Here is an 18831-nt window from a genome sequence, read left to right as displayed (position 1 = left end):
TCTGCATTTTGGGTTACAAATGTGTGGATACCGGTTTCAACCCTCATGGTCTCAGACCTCAAGGGATAGCAGAGAAGACCTGGGTAGGGGTAAGGGTGATGGAAGGTGTCAGTAGGTTGTACTTGAAAAGGAAAAGAAAGTAGCCAAGGCCTTCAAAGCAAGGCGAGGCTGGAGGATCTGAGGTGGAAGCTGGCAGGTGTCTGATAAAGAATGGAGATGCTGGGCCATAGGGATTTAGTGCCTTCGTGCATGGGCAGTCAGTCGTGTCTGACATTTTGTGACCCCAGGGATTGCAGCCCACCAGACTCCTCTGTCCATGGAACTTTCCAAGCAAGAATACTAGCCTGGATTACTATTTCCTTCTCCAGGGGATCTTCCCAACCCAGGGATGGAACAAACTGCGTCTCTTGCGTCTCCTACATTGGCAGGCAGATTCTTTACCAGCTGAGCCACTGGGGAAGCCCATAGCAGTTTAGAAATACTGCCAAAAAGGCTTCCAAGCTGGTGTACCAAGGCACACTCCCTCCACATCCTTGGCGACACCGGTGTTTACTTTTAAGCAGTGTGGTGGACGTGCAGTGGTAGCTCATTCTGGTTTAATTTGCACTTCCCTGATGACTAATGAGGTTGAACACCTGTTCAAGAGTTTACCAGCTATTTGGACATCCTCCCTTGTGAAGCACCTACTTAAAGTCTCTTTCCTACTAATCTGTAGTTTTTTTAAGATGCAAGTCCCTTATCAGATATACGTACTGAAATAACTTGTCTCAAAGGTGGCTTACTTTTCCCTCTCTTAGTCACGACTTTTGATTAACAGAACTTTTTATTTTTAACGGAGTCAAATATATCACTTCTTTAGTGATCTTGCTTTTTGTGTCCTGGGTAAGGCAATGAACCTATTCTTTCCCCTAAGTCTTCTTGTAGCAGCCTGGTTGTTTTACCTTTCACAAGTTCATTTAGCTTTCATGGGCACATCCATGGACTTGGTTCTAGGGTATAGTGTAAGGCAGAGATGAAGGGGTTTTTTGTTTGTTTGTTTGTTTTCCAATACGGATACGTCATTGATTCAGCACCATTTACTGAAAAGTCTGTTCCACTTCTCTCCCCGGCTTTGTGATGTCAACTTTGTGGTAACAAAATAAGAGTCCAGAAATGAATGAGTCTATTTCTCATTTTCTATTCTGTTCCTAGTTGATTTGTTTATCCTTGCACCTGTCTTCCTAACTGCAATGTAAGTCCTCCAGCTTTGTTCTTCTTCATCTATGTTTTAAAATCAGCCACTTTGCTAAATTACCTGATTAACCTTGAGTTATAAACATAAATGTTTTATATAATAGAAATGTTTTTGGATTTTCTATCCAACAGTGTTATATATAAATGACAGTTGTATGTTTTCCTTTCCTATCTTCACACCTTTTTTATTCTTTTCAGATTGGCTTCTTTCACTTAATAGCATGCATTTAAGTTTTCTCCATGTCTTTTCATGGGTTGATAGTGCATTTCTTTTTAGTGCTAAGTATGGAGAAGGCAATGGCACCCCACTCCAGTACTCTTGCCTGGAGAGTCCCATGGATGGAGGAGCCTGGTGGGCTGCAGTCCATGGGGTCGCTAGGAGTCGGACACGACTGAGCGACTTTGCTTTCACTTTTCACTTTCATGCATTGGAGAAGGAAATGGCAACCCACTCCAGTGTTCTTGCCTGGAGAATCTCAGGGATGGGGGAGCCTGGTGGCTGCCGTCTATGGGGTCACACAGAGTCGGACACAACTGAAGTGACTTAGCATAGCATTATTCTCTTCGGAGAAGGCAATGGCACCCCACTCCAGTACTCTTGCCTGGAAAATCCCATGGATGGAGGAGCCTGGTAGGCTGCAGTCCATGCTAAAGGTTGGACACGACTGAGTGACTTCACTTTCACTTTTCACTTTCATGCATTGGAGAAGGAAATGGCAACCCACTCCAGTGTTCTTGCCTGGAGAATCCCAGGGACGGGGGAGCCTGGTGGGCTGCCGTCTATGGGGTCGCACAGAGTTGGACACGACTGAAGCGACTTAGCAGCAGCAGCAGCATTATTCTCTTAAGGGATTCCCTGGTGGTTCAGATAGTAAAGAATCCACCTACAGTGCAGAAGACCTGGGTTTGATCCCTGGGTTGGGAAGATTCCCTGGAGAAGGGCATGGAAACCCACTCCAGTATTCTTGCCTGGAGAATCCTATTGACATAGGAGCCTGGTGGGCTACAGTCCATGGCGTCACAAAGAGTCAGACATGACTGAGTGACTAAGCACAGCACACATTATTCTATCATCCTAAACTGTAGATGTACCATTCACCTACTGAAGGACATCTAGATTACTTCCAAGTTTTGACAATTCTGAATAAAGCTGCTATAAACATCCATCTGAAGATTTTTGTGTGGACGTGAGTTTTCAACTCCTTTGGGTAAATACCAAGGAGCATGATTGCTGGGTTGTATGATAAGAGTATGTTAGTTTTTAAAAAACTGCCAAACTATCTTCCAAAGTGGCTGTACCATTTTGCATTCCCACCAGCAACCAGTAAGAATTACTGTAGCTATACATCCTCAACAGCATTTGGTGTTGTCAGTATTTCAGATTTTAGTCATTAAAAGGTTGTGTCTTATCACTGCTTTTTCTTGCCTTATTGCACTGGGAGGACCAGCCCAGTACTGTATAGAAAAGAGTGCTAACTAACATTCCTTCTCATCTCCAGTCTCAGTGGGAAAGCAATCATTTCGCCATTGAGCACGAAGTTACTGAATGGGTTTTGTTTGTTGTTTTCTGTATCTTGGAGGGTTTGAGGGTTTGGTAAGATACCTTTATCAAATTGAGAAAGCTCCTTACTATTTCTAATTTGCTAAGAGTTTTTTGGTTTGTTTAAATCGTGAAAGACTGTTTTCTGAATCTTTTGAGAACATCCTATGATTTTCCTATTTTTTCCTCCTGTTAATATGGTGCCTTATACACCTCTTGTCATTTGGATGGTAAACCAATCTTGGCAACTTTTTTTCCTATCAGGGTTTGCAAGGTCTGGTGTATTCCACTAAAATGACCTCCTGAACTGTGGGCCTGGAAAACAAAATGCAAATTCCATTCTGCGCAGTGCCCTAGGGTCACCCCCCTCCACCTCCTGAAACACCGACTCCACATTTCAGGGACCATGAGAGGCTCACCTTGGAAAACCACAGGCCCCTGGCCCGTGAGGCTCATGCCAACCCTGGAGGGACCTTCTCCCAACAGACCTTATCGTTGCAAGGGCAGCTGGGTGCGGAGAGTCGAACAGGTCAGACCCCAGCCCCCATCACCCGCGACAATTAAAGAGTCCCCAGAGCTCGCGCCGCTTGCCCTCACCCCACCGCCCGCGCGAGGCTCCTTTAAGAAAGTCCGCGCTGAACGCGTCTCTGGGGCGGGAGGCGGAGGGCGCCAAGAATGCGGGACTCCGACGGGAGCGCGAGGGCTGAAGCCCCGCCGGGCGGCCTCCCCCACCGCGTCCCGCCAGGGTCGTCCCACGCCTACTCCTAGGTCCCCACCCCCAGCTTCGAAGGTCCCCCTCGCCTGCAACCTCGGAGCACCGCCACGCTGGCAGCTCGACGCTCCGCGCTCAGCGCAGCACGGGGCCCAGACCCCGCCCCACCCCCGTCCGCCCGTCGGAGGCCGCGGGCGGGGGGAACGCGGGTCGCCCGGCGCGGCTCATCCACATTCAGGGGACAGCGCGTCGCGGCGGCCGCCAGGAAGGGACAAAGGCTGTTCCGCCGCCGGCCGCACCGTGCCAGACTCTCCCCTCCCGCCGCCCTGGTGGCCCCCGACGCGGCCCTCCTCGTGTCTGCTCTGCCGGGCCGGGCTACGCAGTCCTGACGGCTTCCGGGAGGAGGAGGCGGCGGCAACCTCCCTTGGGCCCTGCACACCCGACCCCCGCCTGTGACCCCAGAGGCCAGGGCCCCCTTCTCCGTGTCTCCGGGGCAGTTGAGGTGGCCTCGTCTCCTGGTGCGGGCTGGACTGCGCGGGGCCTTCGCCAGAGACCCGAGTTCTGGTGCACCGAGCCCGAATTCTCACCTGTGGCCAGGCGTCTGCGGGTAGAACCTGCCAGGCTCAGCGCAGAGCCGGACTGGGCGGAGATCGAGGGAAGGTGGGGTTTTGAGCCGAAGCCCTTCCAGGCCCCCCACGAGGCACTGGGTCCCCTCTGGATGGCCGTTGAGGGCTCCAAAGTCTTCACCCCGACCCCATCTCCCCAGACTTTTGATGGCGTGGCCTTAGGGTCTCCTGACCCCTTCGAGGGGATCCTGGACACAACCTATACCCCTCGGAGAACTGTAGCTCCTACACCCTCCACCCAGCGTCTGTCTGGAGGCCAAGGCGGCATGGGAAAGGGTTTGCGCCTCGCAAGCCACTCGGTCAGCTTCCTTTACTATCCCGGGAGCTCAGCGTCCACCCGGAGAATGGGCCCAACCTCCATCCCTCTCCTGGCACTCGCGCTCTACGGACCCGATCCAGGATTTAAGGGGTCCGGCAGCGCTGGCGCACAGTGGATCTCAGCACACAGACGGCTATGATATTGGCCAGCTTTCTTCAGTCTCCTTGAGGGCAGGGACAGTCCTGCCTTTGAGCCCTGCTCCCCTACCCCCACCCCCAGGAATGGTTGTAACTCAGGCAGCGGGAGGATCCACTTCTTAAGCCTTCTTGGGTCTGGGAAGTTCTTCCTAAGTCTGCCCCAAGTCCTTTCCTTCTTTCCAGGCCTGGGTTGGGAGGGGGAGAGCCACGGGGATGGGGGGAGAGTTCCCTTTAAGGAAGGTGGGGGAGGGGGCTGCCGGCCGGTCTTCCTTTCGCCCCTCCCTGGCCCCCGCCGCCGGGGCTCAGGGCCCGGGCCCCGCGCCCGCGCATGCGCTCGCCTGTGGGCGCTGTCCCGGCTGCGAGGGCGGCGCGCACCGACAGCCGGACTGACAGGCGGCCGGTCGGACCGACGGGGCAGCGCGGGGAGCGGGGACGCGGCGGGACAGCGACATGGCCGGCCACACGCAGCAGCCGAGCGGGCGCGGGAACCCGGGCCCTGCGCCCTCGCCCTCCCCCGGCCGGGGTCCCGGCCCCGGCGCCTCGGAGCGGGTGGCGCTCAAGAAGGAGATCGGGCTGGTGAGCGCCTGTACCATCATCATTGGTGAGCGGGACCGGAGCGGGCGGGTGCCTGGGGCGGTGAGGCCTGAGGCGGACAGCGGCTTGGAACAAGGAGCACCCCTCTCCGGGTGCGCCTAGCGGTCCGCGACGGTGGACCATGGATGAAGGATGCACGCCCGCGGCGCATGCGGCGTCTCCCTTCACACAGCAGCCGCAGAGTTCCCAAGTGCCCCGGACTTATGCACTCGAAGGAGGTGCAGGTCCCATCCACCGCTGGAATCCTCCTGCTGTCCTTATTTCTTTAAACTTCTGCAGGACAGTTTCCCTCAGTCTTACCATCTCTAACATGTGGTCCTGCCTTGAGTGCAGGAGCCTTGCCAAGTGAGCAGACACTGTAAGCTGGCCTACTGCTAAGGCCCCCTAGTTCTGGATCTTGTGGCTCAAGCAGAGTTCCTACGGTGTGCAGGGTCCAGGTGCCATAGCGCGTGAATGATTTATTCTTCCAAAGCAGGAGGGACTGTGGGTAGCCTGGACAGGTAGAACCAGCCCAAAGTGGAAATGGGTTCCGAGAATGTAATTAGTGCCAAGATTGGCAGCTGGACCCTGGCACAGGGGGGCGGAGCAGAAGTGATGGGGCAGCTGAGTTGGGGTGGGCAGACCCCGCCTGCAGAAAGGCTTCCTGGGGTGGGACCCCACTCGCATCCTATCTGGCCCAGCTTCCCCACCTGAGAATGAGTGCACACATCCTGCCCACATATGGGGATTTCTGGGTAGGCAGAGGGCTCAGGGCCCAGTGAAAACAGTGGTGGGATTTCCCTGCTGTCCCAAGTCATGAAACTGACACCTCAGGAACTGGCCAACCCAGACCTGTGCCTGTGTCCACACAAGGTGCCCCACACAGCCTTGTGGGAGGAGTCTATTCCACCTCCAGTGTCCCGGGAGACAAGGGCTAGAAGGATGAATGGAGTGGACTTTGACTGCTCTTTCTTTATCACCTGCTCATGCTTCCCATCCCCAGTCAGTGGGAGCTGCTTATTCATCCTCAGATCCCTGGAGATGGAAAAAGTTGGGGGCTCAGGAGGACAGTCTGGGTCTTCACTTCCTCCTCCGCTGGCCCACCCCCACCCCCCTCACTGGAGCTCCTGGGCCAAGGCTGGGGTCTAGCTCTTGGTCAACCCCCACACTCACACTGAGGGTTGCCCCAGGACACAGCCCCTGTGCAGGTACCCCTCTGTCTCACCCCCTTGCACCTGGAAAGGTATCTTCTAGGAGCTGATCCTGATCTAGTCTGGAGCCCTTCTTGACCTCGAGTGCCCCTGCCCGTCTGCTGGGAGGACAGGCTCCTTCCAGGGATTCAGTCAGAGTACTGGCTAGAGCTTTGCCCTGACCCACACCCTCTCCAGGAGCTGTGCCCCCAGAAAGAGGAAGCCCACACATCATGGGTGGACCAGGGAGTCCAGAGGCTGACCAGCTACGGTGCCCAGAACGGGCAGAGAGAGACATGATTTTTCCTGGGCTGCCTCAGCTAAACCCAGCATCCTCGAGCATAGACCTACTCTGCCTTATCCCCGTATCCCATCCCCACTCCCCTAAGTCCAGCAGAGGCTGCTGGCTCATCTCGCCTCCTAAGAGGGCCCTGGTGGTGATGGTGGGAGCAGATGAGGCTAACTCAGCAGGAGTTTTTCTGTGCAGCACAACTCTGCCGTCCCAGCTTCCCCACCTCTCATGCCATTTTTGCTGTTCCAGGGCCACTGTTCCCTTGGTCTGAGGCCTTGAAGACTGAGCTGGGCTTTAGGAGTGACTTAGCCAAGGGTGGCAGACTCAAAAACAGAGCCCAGATGATCTGACTGCAGCCCAGGACACTCAGGGGTGGTCCTATAACCCTACTTGGGGAGTTTTGAAGGGTTTCAACAGGCGGGAGGCTAGCCTGGGCAGAAAACAGACAAGGGGAGAATGTTCCAGAAGGTGACAGATGAGGCAGGTGTGGCCTGAATCACTGCACCACCATCTCCCAACTGACACCCTGAAGGTCCCCTCTTCACTGTTCCAGGGGCCACATCTCCCACATCTTATCCCACTTTCCTGCTCTGGGGAGCCTGGTCAGAGTAAAAATATCTTCAAAGTGTCCTATTTTAGCCTAAAAAGTCTTGAGAACTTTATAGCCTTCTTCATAATTTTTCTTGTTTGTTAGCAGCTACTCTTCTTATCTCCAAAACTTCCAAATACTCTCCCAGAAGATCCTGTAATTCTCTCCCCTTGCAGCCCCTACCTCAGGCTAAGTAGGGCTTTGGACTTGAAAAAGACTCCACCTAAAACGTACTTAGGACCACTGAAGCAAACACAGCTGAAGGGGAATGAGCCAGCCTGGAGGAAAAAGAGTCCTCTGGGGCCAGAGCTGTGCAAGACATCACTACATCCGTCTATTCAGAAAAACACGCCTGGCTACATTATGAAAACACAGTCTCCCTTTATCTCACGTGATTGCCCACCTTGCAAGATGGGAATTTTCATACCACTTTATAGATATAGAAACTGCTGTTGAAAGTTAAATGATGCTGCTGCAAGGGGTGGACTTGATATTTGGAACCAGAATTGGACTCCTCTCCCAGTCCAGCATGCTTCTTCACACTGCTCTGGTGCAGGGCAAAATCGGAGCCAGATTCAGAGCCCATGATAGGGGAAGGTTGAGGATTAAGCTGGGAGCTCATCCAACCAAGATTTACTGAACTCCTCACTCTACTATAAATAGACAAACAGGTGGACAGAGAAATCTCCTGTGACTCCTCACCCCCACCCAAGGCTGTATGTACAGGATCTCTTGTCCTGACTCTGGGACCACAAACAGCTACCTCCCCAATTCATGCCCAAGGAGGGATTGCCCAAGGAGGTTCAGCAGACTGAGAATCACCTGGGTCTGCTGACCAGGCTGTCCTGGCCTCCACTGTCTCCCTTTGACCCAAATATCCAGCCTATGTTTATGGATCAGGCTCAAGTGTGTTCTGGGGCTCTGGGGTCTCCTTTGTGAACCCCATCTCCTTAGGAGCCAGTACCTATGCATCCAGCTGTGGCCAGGTCCCTCCATTATCTCCAGGGCTGGAGATTCTGGGCTGCTCAGGATACCCCTCTTCAGATCCCTCACCCACCAGCCTGTCTTTGCTTCACCATAGCCCCAGTTTACAGATGAGGGAAGTAGGGACCTGAGGCTGCCACCAGCCCGGGGTCAGATGCTTTTGGTGTGCTCTGGAACACCCTTGGGGGCTGAGGCAGCTCCAGCCACAAGGGTGGGGCTGGCCAGTACTGGTCACATTCATGCATCTATTCAACAGTTAGGTACCAAACAGTGCAGGGCTCTGTTCTAGGTGCTGGAGACACAACAGGGAACAAGACAGACAAATCCCTGTCCTCCTGGAGCTGACGTTCCAGCATGGGAAGTCGAAGAGCAAACAAGATAAACCAGCTGAATGTTTAGCTGACGGGGTCATGATTAAGTACTAAGGTGAGAAGATGATAGAGAGAGGTTTGTAGATGGGCGATGAGTCAGGCATGGGATGGGGTCCAGTCTGTGTGGGTCTTGCAGCCACAGTAAGGACCTTGCCTCTTTTTCTTTGTCAGATGGGAGCCCGAGGAGGGCTTTGAGCAGAAGAGGGATGGTGTGGGGTGGAGTAGGATGGAATGGAACAGGATGGCATGGCATGACATGGCCTGGGGCTTACTGTGGGGGAGAGGCTGCGGGCAACAGGGGCTGAAGCCAGAAGCCCAGTCAGGAGTCACCCGGGTAAGAGATAATGGTGGTAGACAGTGGGGTGATGCTAATGGAGGTGCTGAGAGGAGGTTCAGTCCTGGGCATGTCTGGAAGATTGAGCCAAAGGACTTGTGATGAACTGGATGAAAGATGTGGCCAAGTAGAGTCTAGGTGATAGTGAACTGGAGCCTGAGCGGCTGGGGGCCTGGTTTGCCATTCATTGATCTGGGAAGACTGTGAGGTGAGTAGGTCCAGGGAAGAGAGTTCTGTCCTTCTGCTCATCACTCTCTCAAAAGGAAAGTGGGTCAGTCTGGTGGTACACACTGGCTGATTGGCACTTTCAGACATGTCTTGGAAATGTCCCCACTCACCTCCCTGGAGTTCTGCCACGACTTCAGCGGGCACTTGTGTCCCCCATAGGGGTGCCTGACATGTGCTCACCACCAGGACACTGGGAGGCAGAGGCTTCACCCAGAGCAATAGCAAGGCCCCCAAAGCAGGGCTCTGGCTGCTGACCCCACGGTATTGAGGTCCCAAGGGGCTCAGGTCTCCATAGGTCAGCTTGGGTGGCTGGGTGTCTCCAAAGTAGACGGCAATAGGGACTACCCATAAACACTTCCCAGGACCTCTGAGGTAGCAGACGGGATGAGTACAGACCCACATCACTCCCTCATCTCCCCATCTTACAGATAAGAAGGTTCAGAGAGTGAAGCACCTTGTCCACAGCCCCCCACCATGAGGGATCCAGGGTTTGAATTCAGATTTAGGGGTTCTCAACTAGTCATTGGCCCTGCCCACGGTCCCAGGACACTTGGGACTTACCAGCAGGAATTTTGAGTTCTTCCCTGGAAATCTCATGGGTCACATCCTAATGGGGAGGTGCTGGGACTCATTGCCCAGTGCAAGGGAAGGAGGCCTGGCCCATGGCCAGTCCCTGACAGGGCCCAGGAGCCCAGGAGCTGTTCTCTGTCAGGCCAGCAGGCCAGTGTGGCAGGAGGAGGCCACGTCATAGCCATGCTCACTGAAAAGGCAGGCATGTGTAAGAGGACCTAGGCCCTAGGGGTCCCCTGTCCTTTTAGGGGGCTCAAACTCCTCATCTCAGCAGGTCAGGGCATAGTCCCTGCCCTCTGGGAATGCAGGGTCCACCCAGGATGGCAAATAAAGTAATCACTTCCTGGCCATCCTCCAGGTACCATGGGAGAGGAGGAGGGGCCCTATTATAGAGATCATGGTGGGAGATCAGGGAGGGCTTTCTGGAGGTGGCATTGCTTCTCGGAGGCCAGTGAGCTGGGAAGAGACCTGCCACGGGAGAGGACAGAGAGCCCTGAGCAGACCGTGTTTCCTCTGGCAGCTGGCAGGACACATCCATCCTGCCCAGCAGTACCTCTGCCAAAGTCAGGGTTGCCCCAGCCCTCTGCTGCCCCCCGAGCCCCATGGCCCTTCCTGGCAGAAGGGGAACCTGAGGCTTAAAGGGGGCAGCACAGGCCTGAGTCACACAGCTGACTCCTGTTCAGGGATGGGGTGCTGGTGACAGGACCGCCCCGACCCCTCCCTGAATCAGACTCTGCACATTCCCCCCCCACACACCCAGGGCAGCCAGCCCCTTCCACCGGCACGACCTTCGTGGTCTACCCCGGCGACCTCCATAGTCGGCCACTGCCTCCCAGAAATAGGTCAGCACGCACTGCAGCAGCCAGGGGAACAATGGCCCTTTCTTCGTTCCTCCACGGAGCCGGGTAAGCCCCATCAGGCCAAACATCTTAATGTGATAAAAACCACCCAGCTCGGGCTGAGGGAAGAGGGCCGAGAGGATACTGGAGGGGGGCCCCCTGGTGGGGGGGACTCATCCTCACCACCCTCCTGGGAGCTCTGGCCCCACCAAGGACCCGCGGGGACCACAGAGCAGCCGTCCCATTGGGTGGACAGGAATATGGAGGCCTCGGAACACACATTCCTCCAGCCCGCTGAGACTCCTGACCAGGCGCTCAGCAGTATCTCCCAGCCCATCCCACCTTCCATGGTCCCTGCCGTTCCTCTGCTTCCTCCAGAGCAGGATCCCCCAAAGGTTGGACTTGTCCACTGTGCTTGGTCACTCAGTCATGTCCAACTCTTTGCGACCCCATGGACCGTACCCTACCAGGCTCCTCTGTCCATGGGGATTCTCCAGGCAAGAATACTGGAGTGGGTTGCCATGCCCTCCTCCAGGGGATCTTCCCAACCCAGGGACTGAACCCAGGTCTTCAGCATTGCACGCAGATTCTTTACCATCGGAGCCACCAGGGAAGCCCATGAATACTGGAATGGGTAGCCCATCCCTTCTCCAGGGTCTCTTCCTGACCCAGGAATTGAACCAGGGTCTCCTGCACTTCAGGTGGATTCTTGACCAGCTGAGCTACCAGGGAAGCCCAGACTTGTCCACTGCTGTTCACTAAATCTGGCAGAGCTGATTCTGCCGGGCCTGAACATGGGCGCTGAGAAGGGAGGCCTGGACCCTCCACCACCAGGAGCGATAGGCAGGCATCCCTTATGGCTCTGTGGTCCCTTCTCCACACCCCTAAACATCCACTGCTGTAGGCGGCCACCTCAGCAACATCCCTCCTCCTTGTCCTCTGCCCCTCACCTAGCCTTTTTGCTCCTTGCATAGCCCCATCCCACCCACATGGTACCAAGAGCAGCCAGTGGACCTTGATGGGGTTTTCTGCCATCTTCCAGCGCAGACCTGGGACAGAGGCTGGAGGATGTCCAGGCCTGGAGGAAGAGGCCCCCAAAGACCTCAGAGACACCTGCTGGCACACGTGTCCCTTTGAGCCATGTGGGGAGAAGTCCTGCACTGTAGCCTGAGTCCACATGTCTAAAACAATAGCAGTCTCCACCCCCGGCCCATCCCCCAGTTCCCAGCATCCAAGTCTCCAACCAGTGGGCAACGACTAGTGATATGTCCCTTTCAGATCCCAGCCTTGGGAGACAAGGTGCCAGGTGTGGCTTCCCCGAGGGCTACCCTGGTGAGGCCCTGTCAGGCTGAATTGTACAGGGTGGTGGGGGGTGGCCCACAGTGGGGTGGGGGCGCCGCGTGGCTCAGGGCTCTGGATGCACCCAGCTCCTTCCAAGGCCACCCAACCCCCGCTGGCTTCCAACCTCCCTGGCTTTTGGCAAATCCTGCTCCACCAGGTCCTGAGAACAGAGGCTCTACTACTGGACAGAGTGAACTCAAAGACCCTTTAGAAACCCAAGAGCCCACCGAGGCCCTGGGCCCCATGGTGGATGAAGGAGGTGGCCTGTCTTCCCCTGGAAGCAAGCTGAGGACACAGCCTACCTGGGGGGAGGCTGGGAGACAGGAATTCTTTCCTCCTTATCTGGATGTGTTTAGGGCTCCTGGGATGTGACTGGAAAGCCAAGCGGGCATCGTGGCCGTCCAGACTGGAAATCTGTGTCGACTGGGTGGGGGTGGGGTAGGACTGTGAACAGGGAGTCCATGCAGATGGGCGGCCCCAGCTGTGTCCTCATCCAGACCCGCCTGTGGGCCCTGCAGGTGGAGCCGGCAGACTCTGCCCTCTTGGTCCTGTGCTCCCCACCTGGGCCCTAGCAGATGGGGCCATTTGTGGAGGGGCTGAGGCCCAGGTCCCAGCAGTGTGACTTTTTTATTCATGTGGCCTGTGGGTGTGTATGTGCTTGCGTGCTCAGTCGTATTTGACTCTTTGCAACCCCTTGGACTATAGCCCACCAGGCTCCTCTGTCCATGGGATTTCCCAGGCAAGAATACTGGAGTGGGTTGCCATTTCCATCTCCAGGGGATTTTCCTGACCCAGGGATTGAACCTGTGTCTCCTGCATTGGTGTGTGGGTTCTTTAGCAGCTGAGCCACCAGGGAAGCCCATCCCCTCTGGGTTCTGGGGTTATCTCCTCTTGGGCAGGCCCTACTGTACATCACCAGTGATGTGACTGGATTCATTAGCACAGAGGATAAGGCCCAGGTCATCCAGTGCATTATCCTCTTTGCCCTAACTGCCAGGGAGCTCAGGGTTAAGTGTGCACTCAGCATTTTACTCATTCTGGAAGCCTGCTCTGCAGCCTGCAGCTTGGCTCTCTGAGGGTCTCCCATTGTTCTGCTCCCAGACCGCACGAGTCAACAGAGAGTCCCACCCTGACCAGTGCCCATCCTTCCAAGACTCAAGAGTCAGTCCAGGGGAAGGCCAGGACTGGGACCCATGACCTGCCAGATTCCACTGGCACCCAAACCTAGAAAGCCAGCCAACCCCTCTGTTCCTGCCCAGAGTCTCCTTCTGGGAGGGCCGAGTGGAGACAGCTGCACCCACTTCACAGATGAGAACATTGGTCCCTCACATCGGGGCACGGGTGCCGTTTTGGACCTCAGGCCATTCACTCATCCCGTAGTTTGCGCAACAGATGTGTATTGACCACCTACTATGTGCTGGAGGCCCTAGGTGAGGTTTCCGACAGTACACACAGAATCACCCGAAGATGCAAAGATCATCTGGATGCAGCTGTGAATGAGCTGAGGCTTCCCATACATTACTTCACTGAATCCTCACTATAGCCCTGTTGTGCAGGCAGGACTCGAGAGGTGACCTGAGCTAGGAGAGATTCCTGGCTTTCTGAGCCCCCGCCAGGATTTCCCACTGTGGTCCTGGGATTTGAATAGTAACTCCTGTTTGCAACCAGTAGCTGTTCCCAAGAGAGAGGCATCTGTGCCCAAACCCCAGGCTGAGCCAACCAAGTCCTGCCAGCCTGCCACCGTCCACCTCATCCCTGAAAATGTACCAGGTCCTCTCCCTCACCCCACTGCCCTTTGCCCAGAAGCTGAACCATTTTAAGAGCACCAGGAAACCAGATCTCTTCTGAGTCTGTGTCTGCAGTCTGTGTCCTAGGTCAGGGAGGAGCCCAGTAGGCAAAGGGCTCTCTGACAGGGAAACAGGAGATGGAAGATAAAGAGAGTATGGAGCAGGGTCTGGGGCTGTGAAGTGAGAGGACGAGCCTTACCAGCTGGTCAAGGAGGGCTTCCTGGGGGAGGTGCCAGTCCCCAAGACACTGTGAGTTTGGATTTCAGCCAATAAGAAAGTGGCAACAGTATCATGGTCAAGGTCTTGCTTTAAGTGACCGGCTCTGCCAGCAGGCCGGGAGGAAGGAGGTGGCTGGAGGCTGACAAGCCTGGAGGCCTTGGCCAGGGTTGAGGGGCTGCGCTTGGGCCCTGTGGGGAGGCACTGGAGTGGCTGCCACTGCTTGGGCTTGGCCCACCTCATGGGAGTGAGAGGCAGAGGAATTTGGAACAGGACTCATCTCTGGCAGGGAGCCTGTCTGGACAGACAAATGTGTCACTGTGCATGTCAGGGGCTGGGGAGGGGAAATGAGGTGGCCAGAGTGGGGCTTGCAGGGTCTGAGGGGCCCGTGGCGTCCACATTCCTCCAGGCCCACCTCCAGGGAGCAGCCCAAGCTCCCCTCCTCACTGCAGCATCTAGAGCTGCACAGAGGCTGGCCTGCTGGGGGCACTCCAGACCTGATGCCTCCCTACCTTTCCTCACTGCAGGAAACATCATTGGCTCGGGCATCTTCATCTCCCCCAAAGGGGTCCTAGAGCACTCTGGCTCTGTGGGTCTGGCCCTCTTCGTCTGGGTCCTGGGTGGAGGCATCACTGCCCTGGGCTCACTCTGCTACGCGGAGCTGGGAGTGGCCATCCCCAAGTCTGGTGGGGACTACGCCTATGTCACTGAGATCTTTGGGGGCCTGGCTGGGTAAGTGTGGGGCTCTAGCAGCTGGGGGTGGGGACAGCCTCTCCAGAACCGATGGCTTACTGGGGCCCAGACCCCAGTATCCTCTTCCGCTTCTCACATCCTGCGGAGGTCATGGGAGTGGGTAGAGGGAAGGAGGGAATGTTGGATGGCCTTCTAAGGCCAGGGTGTGTGGGACCAACGCCCATGGCACTCCAGCCAGACACTAGCTGGCCCCGACCTCTCTGTGCTACCTTTTAAATAAGCCTCACCTTCCCTCCCAGGTGTTTACAGGTGAGAAAGTCGTTACTATGGAAACTTCTAGATGCTGTCAGCATCCAGGCAAGCAGTGAGGGGCATGACATTCCTATTAACGCTCTGCAAGAGCTTTCCTTTAAATAACTTGTAGTGTTCCTTTAATCACCGTGAATGTTAGCTAAGCACCTGCTGCTTGCTGAGGGCCGGGACGCTGTGATAAAAGGGTCGGCCCAGTCATCAAGTTGCTTACAATACAGAAGGGAAACCCCTCTGATGTGATCAGGACCAGGAGGAGCCTTGCTCTGAAAGGCTACCGCTGCCCAGTAGCCAAGAAAATAGCTGCCTACCACCCGGAGAAGGCTGCCAGAGAAAACACTTTTGCACTGAGGCTTGAAGGGGCAGGTCGGGGTTTTTTGGCTGACCAGTGAGGAAGGATGGGGTGCACGTACAGAGGGTGGTGGCCTGGGCTTGGCGGGGACTGGGCAGCCTGTGGGTGGAGGGGAACCCAAGGTCCATCTAGCTGAGCCACGCTGAGGGCCTGAACAAAGGTCCAGGAAGATTCCAGAACCATTTAGGAGTCCAAATCGCGGGGACGTGGTGGCCAGTGTGGCATGAGGGAGGGGTTTAGCAAGACTCCACTGATGGGGGTTCCTGATCAGGAGGAGGAGATTTCAGGCTGGGGTTTGTCACTTGGGTGGAGTCTTTGGCACACCCGGGAGACGCTCAGTCAGGCCTTGGGTGGGGGATCTGGAGCACAGAGAAGTCTAGGCTGAAGAATTTAAAGGGTGGTTCTGAGCGATGTGGTCAGGGGCCTTTAAGAAGATGGAGTGTGGCAGAGCGTGCACACTCCTCTGGGTGTGTCTGGGGGTGTTCTTCTCTGGGGAGGGGGTCCTCAAAGGGGCCTGGGACCCATGAAAGCAGAAGAATCATGCTGTGTGGCTGGAATACTTGAGAAGATGGGAGAGGAGAGCCAAACCCCCACCCCAGGGACACCTAACGCTGAGTGGGTGGGTGGGTGGGGAGAGGGGAGCACCCAGTATGAGAGGGGGGCCAGGGTGCTAGGATGTCCCAGAAGTGAAAGGAGTGGGGTCTGGGGGGAATGTGTACAGCGAGGAGTATGGAAGCAGGGCTGCAGAGCAAAGGCCAGGACCGAGAGGAAGCCACGGAGCTTGGTGCCCCAGAGGCCACTGGTACCCTTGGATAAGGCAGTGCCCACATTCAAGGTGGGGTGGACAGGCGGCCAGCACCACCCCCACAGACAGGTGCTGCCCTGGGTGCAGCCAGAGCCCCCAGGAACAGGTCAGGCCTCACTCCCACGTGGACACCCTGCAGAGGGGAGTTTCGGGCAGAGGGGACCTGAATCCTTCCCACCCTACCAGGGTGCTTTGCAAGGTCTGGTCCCTCAGGGCTCACAGCTCAGAGTCAGCCATCTGTAGCCACAGGGCTCTGCTGGGGACTACCTCTGGAGCCAGGACTGGAGGTTCCAGGAGAGCCCAGCCCAGCTCAGGAACAGCCTGGGGCTGAGGACCTTTTCTTTAGAAAAGGGGTGGGTTCCCTAGTCTCTCTCCACACCTGCCCAAAGACAGCCCATAGCCGTGTGTGCTGAACAACTATCTCTGTTGAAACAGTTTATCAATAGAGCAGAGACCTTGACAAGGTGGGCCCTGCCTCCCTGGACCGAAGCTGGCCTCTGGGCGCCCACAGCAGACCCGAGTACCAGGGCTCAGGGTGCAGCCCTGCTCCCTACACCTGGGCCCACTTGGCCCGGAGGGTCCCGGGAGGCCCGCCCCACTCGGGCCCTGGCTCATTCCAGCTTCCTGCTGCTCTGGAGCGCCGTGCTCATCATGTACCCCACGAGCCTGGCCGTCATCTCCATGACCTTCTCCAACTACGTGCTGCAGCCCGTGTTCCCCAACTGCATCCCACCGGCCGCCGCCTCCCGCGTGCTCTCCATGGCTTGCCTGAGTGAGTGCCCAGTCGTGGGGGTGGGCAGGGCCTCTGTCCCCAGGACCCGCCCTGCAGAGGAGGACTTGGGGGTTTGTCTTTTTTCTTTTTTTCCAGTGTGGACCATTTTTAAAGTCTTTGTTGAATTTGTTGCAATATTGTTTCTGTTTTATGCTTTTGCTTTTGGGCCTGGAGGCTTGTGGGATCCTAGCTCCCCACCCAGGGATCGAACCCACACCCCCTGCATTGGAAGGCAGAGTCTTAACCACTGGACCACCGGGGAAGTCCCCTGTGGGAGGACTTTGGGAGGGGGTATCCCTCCAGCTGCCAGACCCCCGTGAAGCTGGCCTCAGGGGGTGGGCTTCTGGCACTCTGGCTGCTGCATGAGACACCCCATCCTGCAGCCGGGGCTGGACTTGGCCATGGCCCACCATGAGGCGCTCGGCCTTGGGTGCCTGCTCACCCACCCGCCCTCCTGTCCTTCCCCCGCAGTGCTCTTGACGTGGGTGAACAGCTCGAGCGTGCGCTGGGCCACGCGCATACAGGACGTGTTCACCGGCGGGAAGCTGCTGGCCCTCTCACTCATCATTGGCGTGGGCTTTGTCCAGATCTTCCAAGGTAGGGCCGGGCATGGGGCTGGGTGCAGGGCCAAGGAGACGATGCTGACGCTTGGCCTCCGGACCCCCCAGGACACTTCGAGGAGCTGAGGCCCAGCAATGCCTTCGACTTCTGGATGACGCCGTCCGTGGGCCACCTGGCCCTGGCCTTCCTCCAGGGCTCCTTCGCCTTCAGCGGCTGGAACTTCCTCAACTATGTCACAGAGGAGCTGGTGGACCCTCGAAAGTAAGTGGGGCATTGGCCCAGCCCTGAGAAGGGGTGGGAGAGGCGGCCTCCCCGCCCAGGCCTGCGGTCACCTATGGCCTGGCTGCACTGCTGATCCCCACGAGCGGCTCTGGAAAGGCAGCCGGGAGGCCTGTGTTCCAGCCTGACCCTGCTCTGTATGGTTGTGGATGAGTCACGGCCCTCGCTGGGTCTCGGAAACACTGAGTCTCATTGTCTCCCTGTAAACGGATCCAGCTATGTGGTTGGCCAAAAAATTACACATGTGCACACAACATGGTCCCTAGAAAAGAAGCCAATGGCTCTGTCTGATGCTCAGCTGGGACCTTGACGGTGAACAGTTACAGCTGGGGCTGGGGGTGGGGGGGGGCGCAGATGGGAGTCCCCGGGGACCCTGGCCTGTGGACTGAGCTCTAAGGACACTCTGAGGATCTTCAAAGCTGATTTGGCTGTATGCAACGTTCTTTTCACGTGCAGACATTAGATCCGCCCCCTCCCCCAGGATATTAGTGGCTCCTCCTCCTACCAGGCTGTGCCAAGGCTGGGCTGCGGAGTGTGGGGAGACAGATAGACGGATTGCAGGGCTGTCCTCTCCCCTGTCCTGGAGATGGGTTCAAAGCCCCATACCTCCCTGAGGCCCCACCCCAGCCCCCCAAGGACCAATGCTGACATGCTCCACCACTGTCCCCAGGAACCTACCTCGTGCCATCTTCATCTCCATCCCCCTGGTGACCTTTGTGTACACCTTCACCAACGTCGCCTACTTCACTGCCATGTCCCCCCAGGAGCTGCTGGCCTCCAATGCCGTGGCCGTGGTGAGTGGGGGCCCCCGCCTCGTCCCTGGCTCCTGCCCGGCCCCCGCCCCACCTCACGCTCCACTTCTCTTCTGTGCCCACCCAGACCTTCGGGGAGAAGCTGTTGGGCTACTTTTCTTGGGTCATGCCCGTCTCCGTGGCACTTTCCACTTTCGGAGGGATCAATGGCTACCTGTTCACCTCCTCCAGGTGACTGGGCTGGAGGGAGGGTGGTCAGGGTGAGGCCAGGCCGCCGCCCTGGTGCACAGGAGCAGTGCTGGGGGAAGGGAAATCCCGCCTGGTTGAGCCCACCTGAAGGTGGGACGAGGAACCTCTGGGGAACAGAGATCTGATCCCACTTCTGAGGAACAGGAAGCAGGAGGGAGGCAGGCTGGATGAGGGGAAA

The 18831-nt window shown here is 56.7% G+C and overlaps 1 protein-coding gene across 2 annotated transcripts in view; it reads left to right on the top strand.

The window, feature by feature from the left end:
• Window positions 1-4959: 4959 nt before the first annotated feature.
• The window catches only part of SLC7A10 (solute carrier family 7 member 10), a 16218-nt gene continuing 2346 nt past the window's right edge, over window positions 4960-18831 (top strand). For both annotated transcript variants that reach the window (XM_055552865.1, XM_055552866.1), the window contains exons 1-7: window positions 4960-5168; window positions 14409-14613; window positions 16661-16812; window positions 17284-17409; window positions 17481-17634; window positions 18323-18446; window positions 18532-18635. In XM_055552865.1, coding sequence (XP_055408840.1) covers window positions 5018-5168; window positions 14409-14613; window positions 16661-16812; window positions 17284-17409; window positions 17481-17634; window positions 18323-18446; window positions 18532-18635 — 1016 coding nt within the window. In that variant the 5' untranslated portion in view covers window positions 4960-5017. The remainder of the gene's footprint in view (window positions 5169-14408; window positions 14614-16660; window positions 16813-17283; window positions 17410-17480; window positions 17635-18322; window positions 18447-18531; window positions 18636-18831) is intronic.

The sequence above is a fragment of the Bubalus kerabau genome, chromosome 17 (assembly GCF_029407905.1).
Source record: "Bubalus kerabau isolate K-KA32 ecotype Philippines breed swamp buffalo chromosome 17, PCC_UOA_SB_1v2, whole genome shotgun sequence".
In the NCBI taxonomy this organism is placed as follows: domain Eukaryota; kingdom Metazoa; phylum Chordata; class Mammalia; order Artiodactyla; family Bovidae; genus Bubalus; species Bubalus kerabau.
This window is presented reverse-complemented; position numbering and strand designations above follow the sequence as displayed.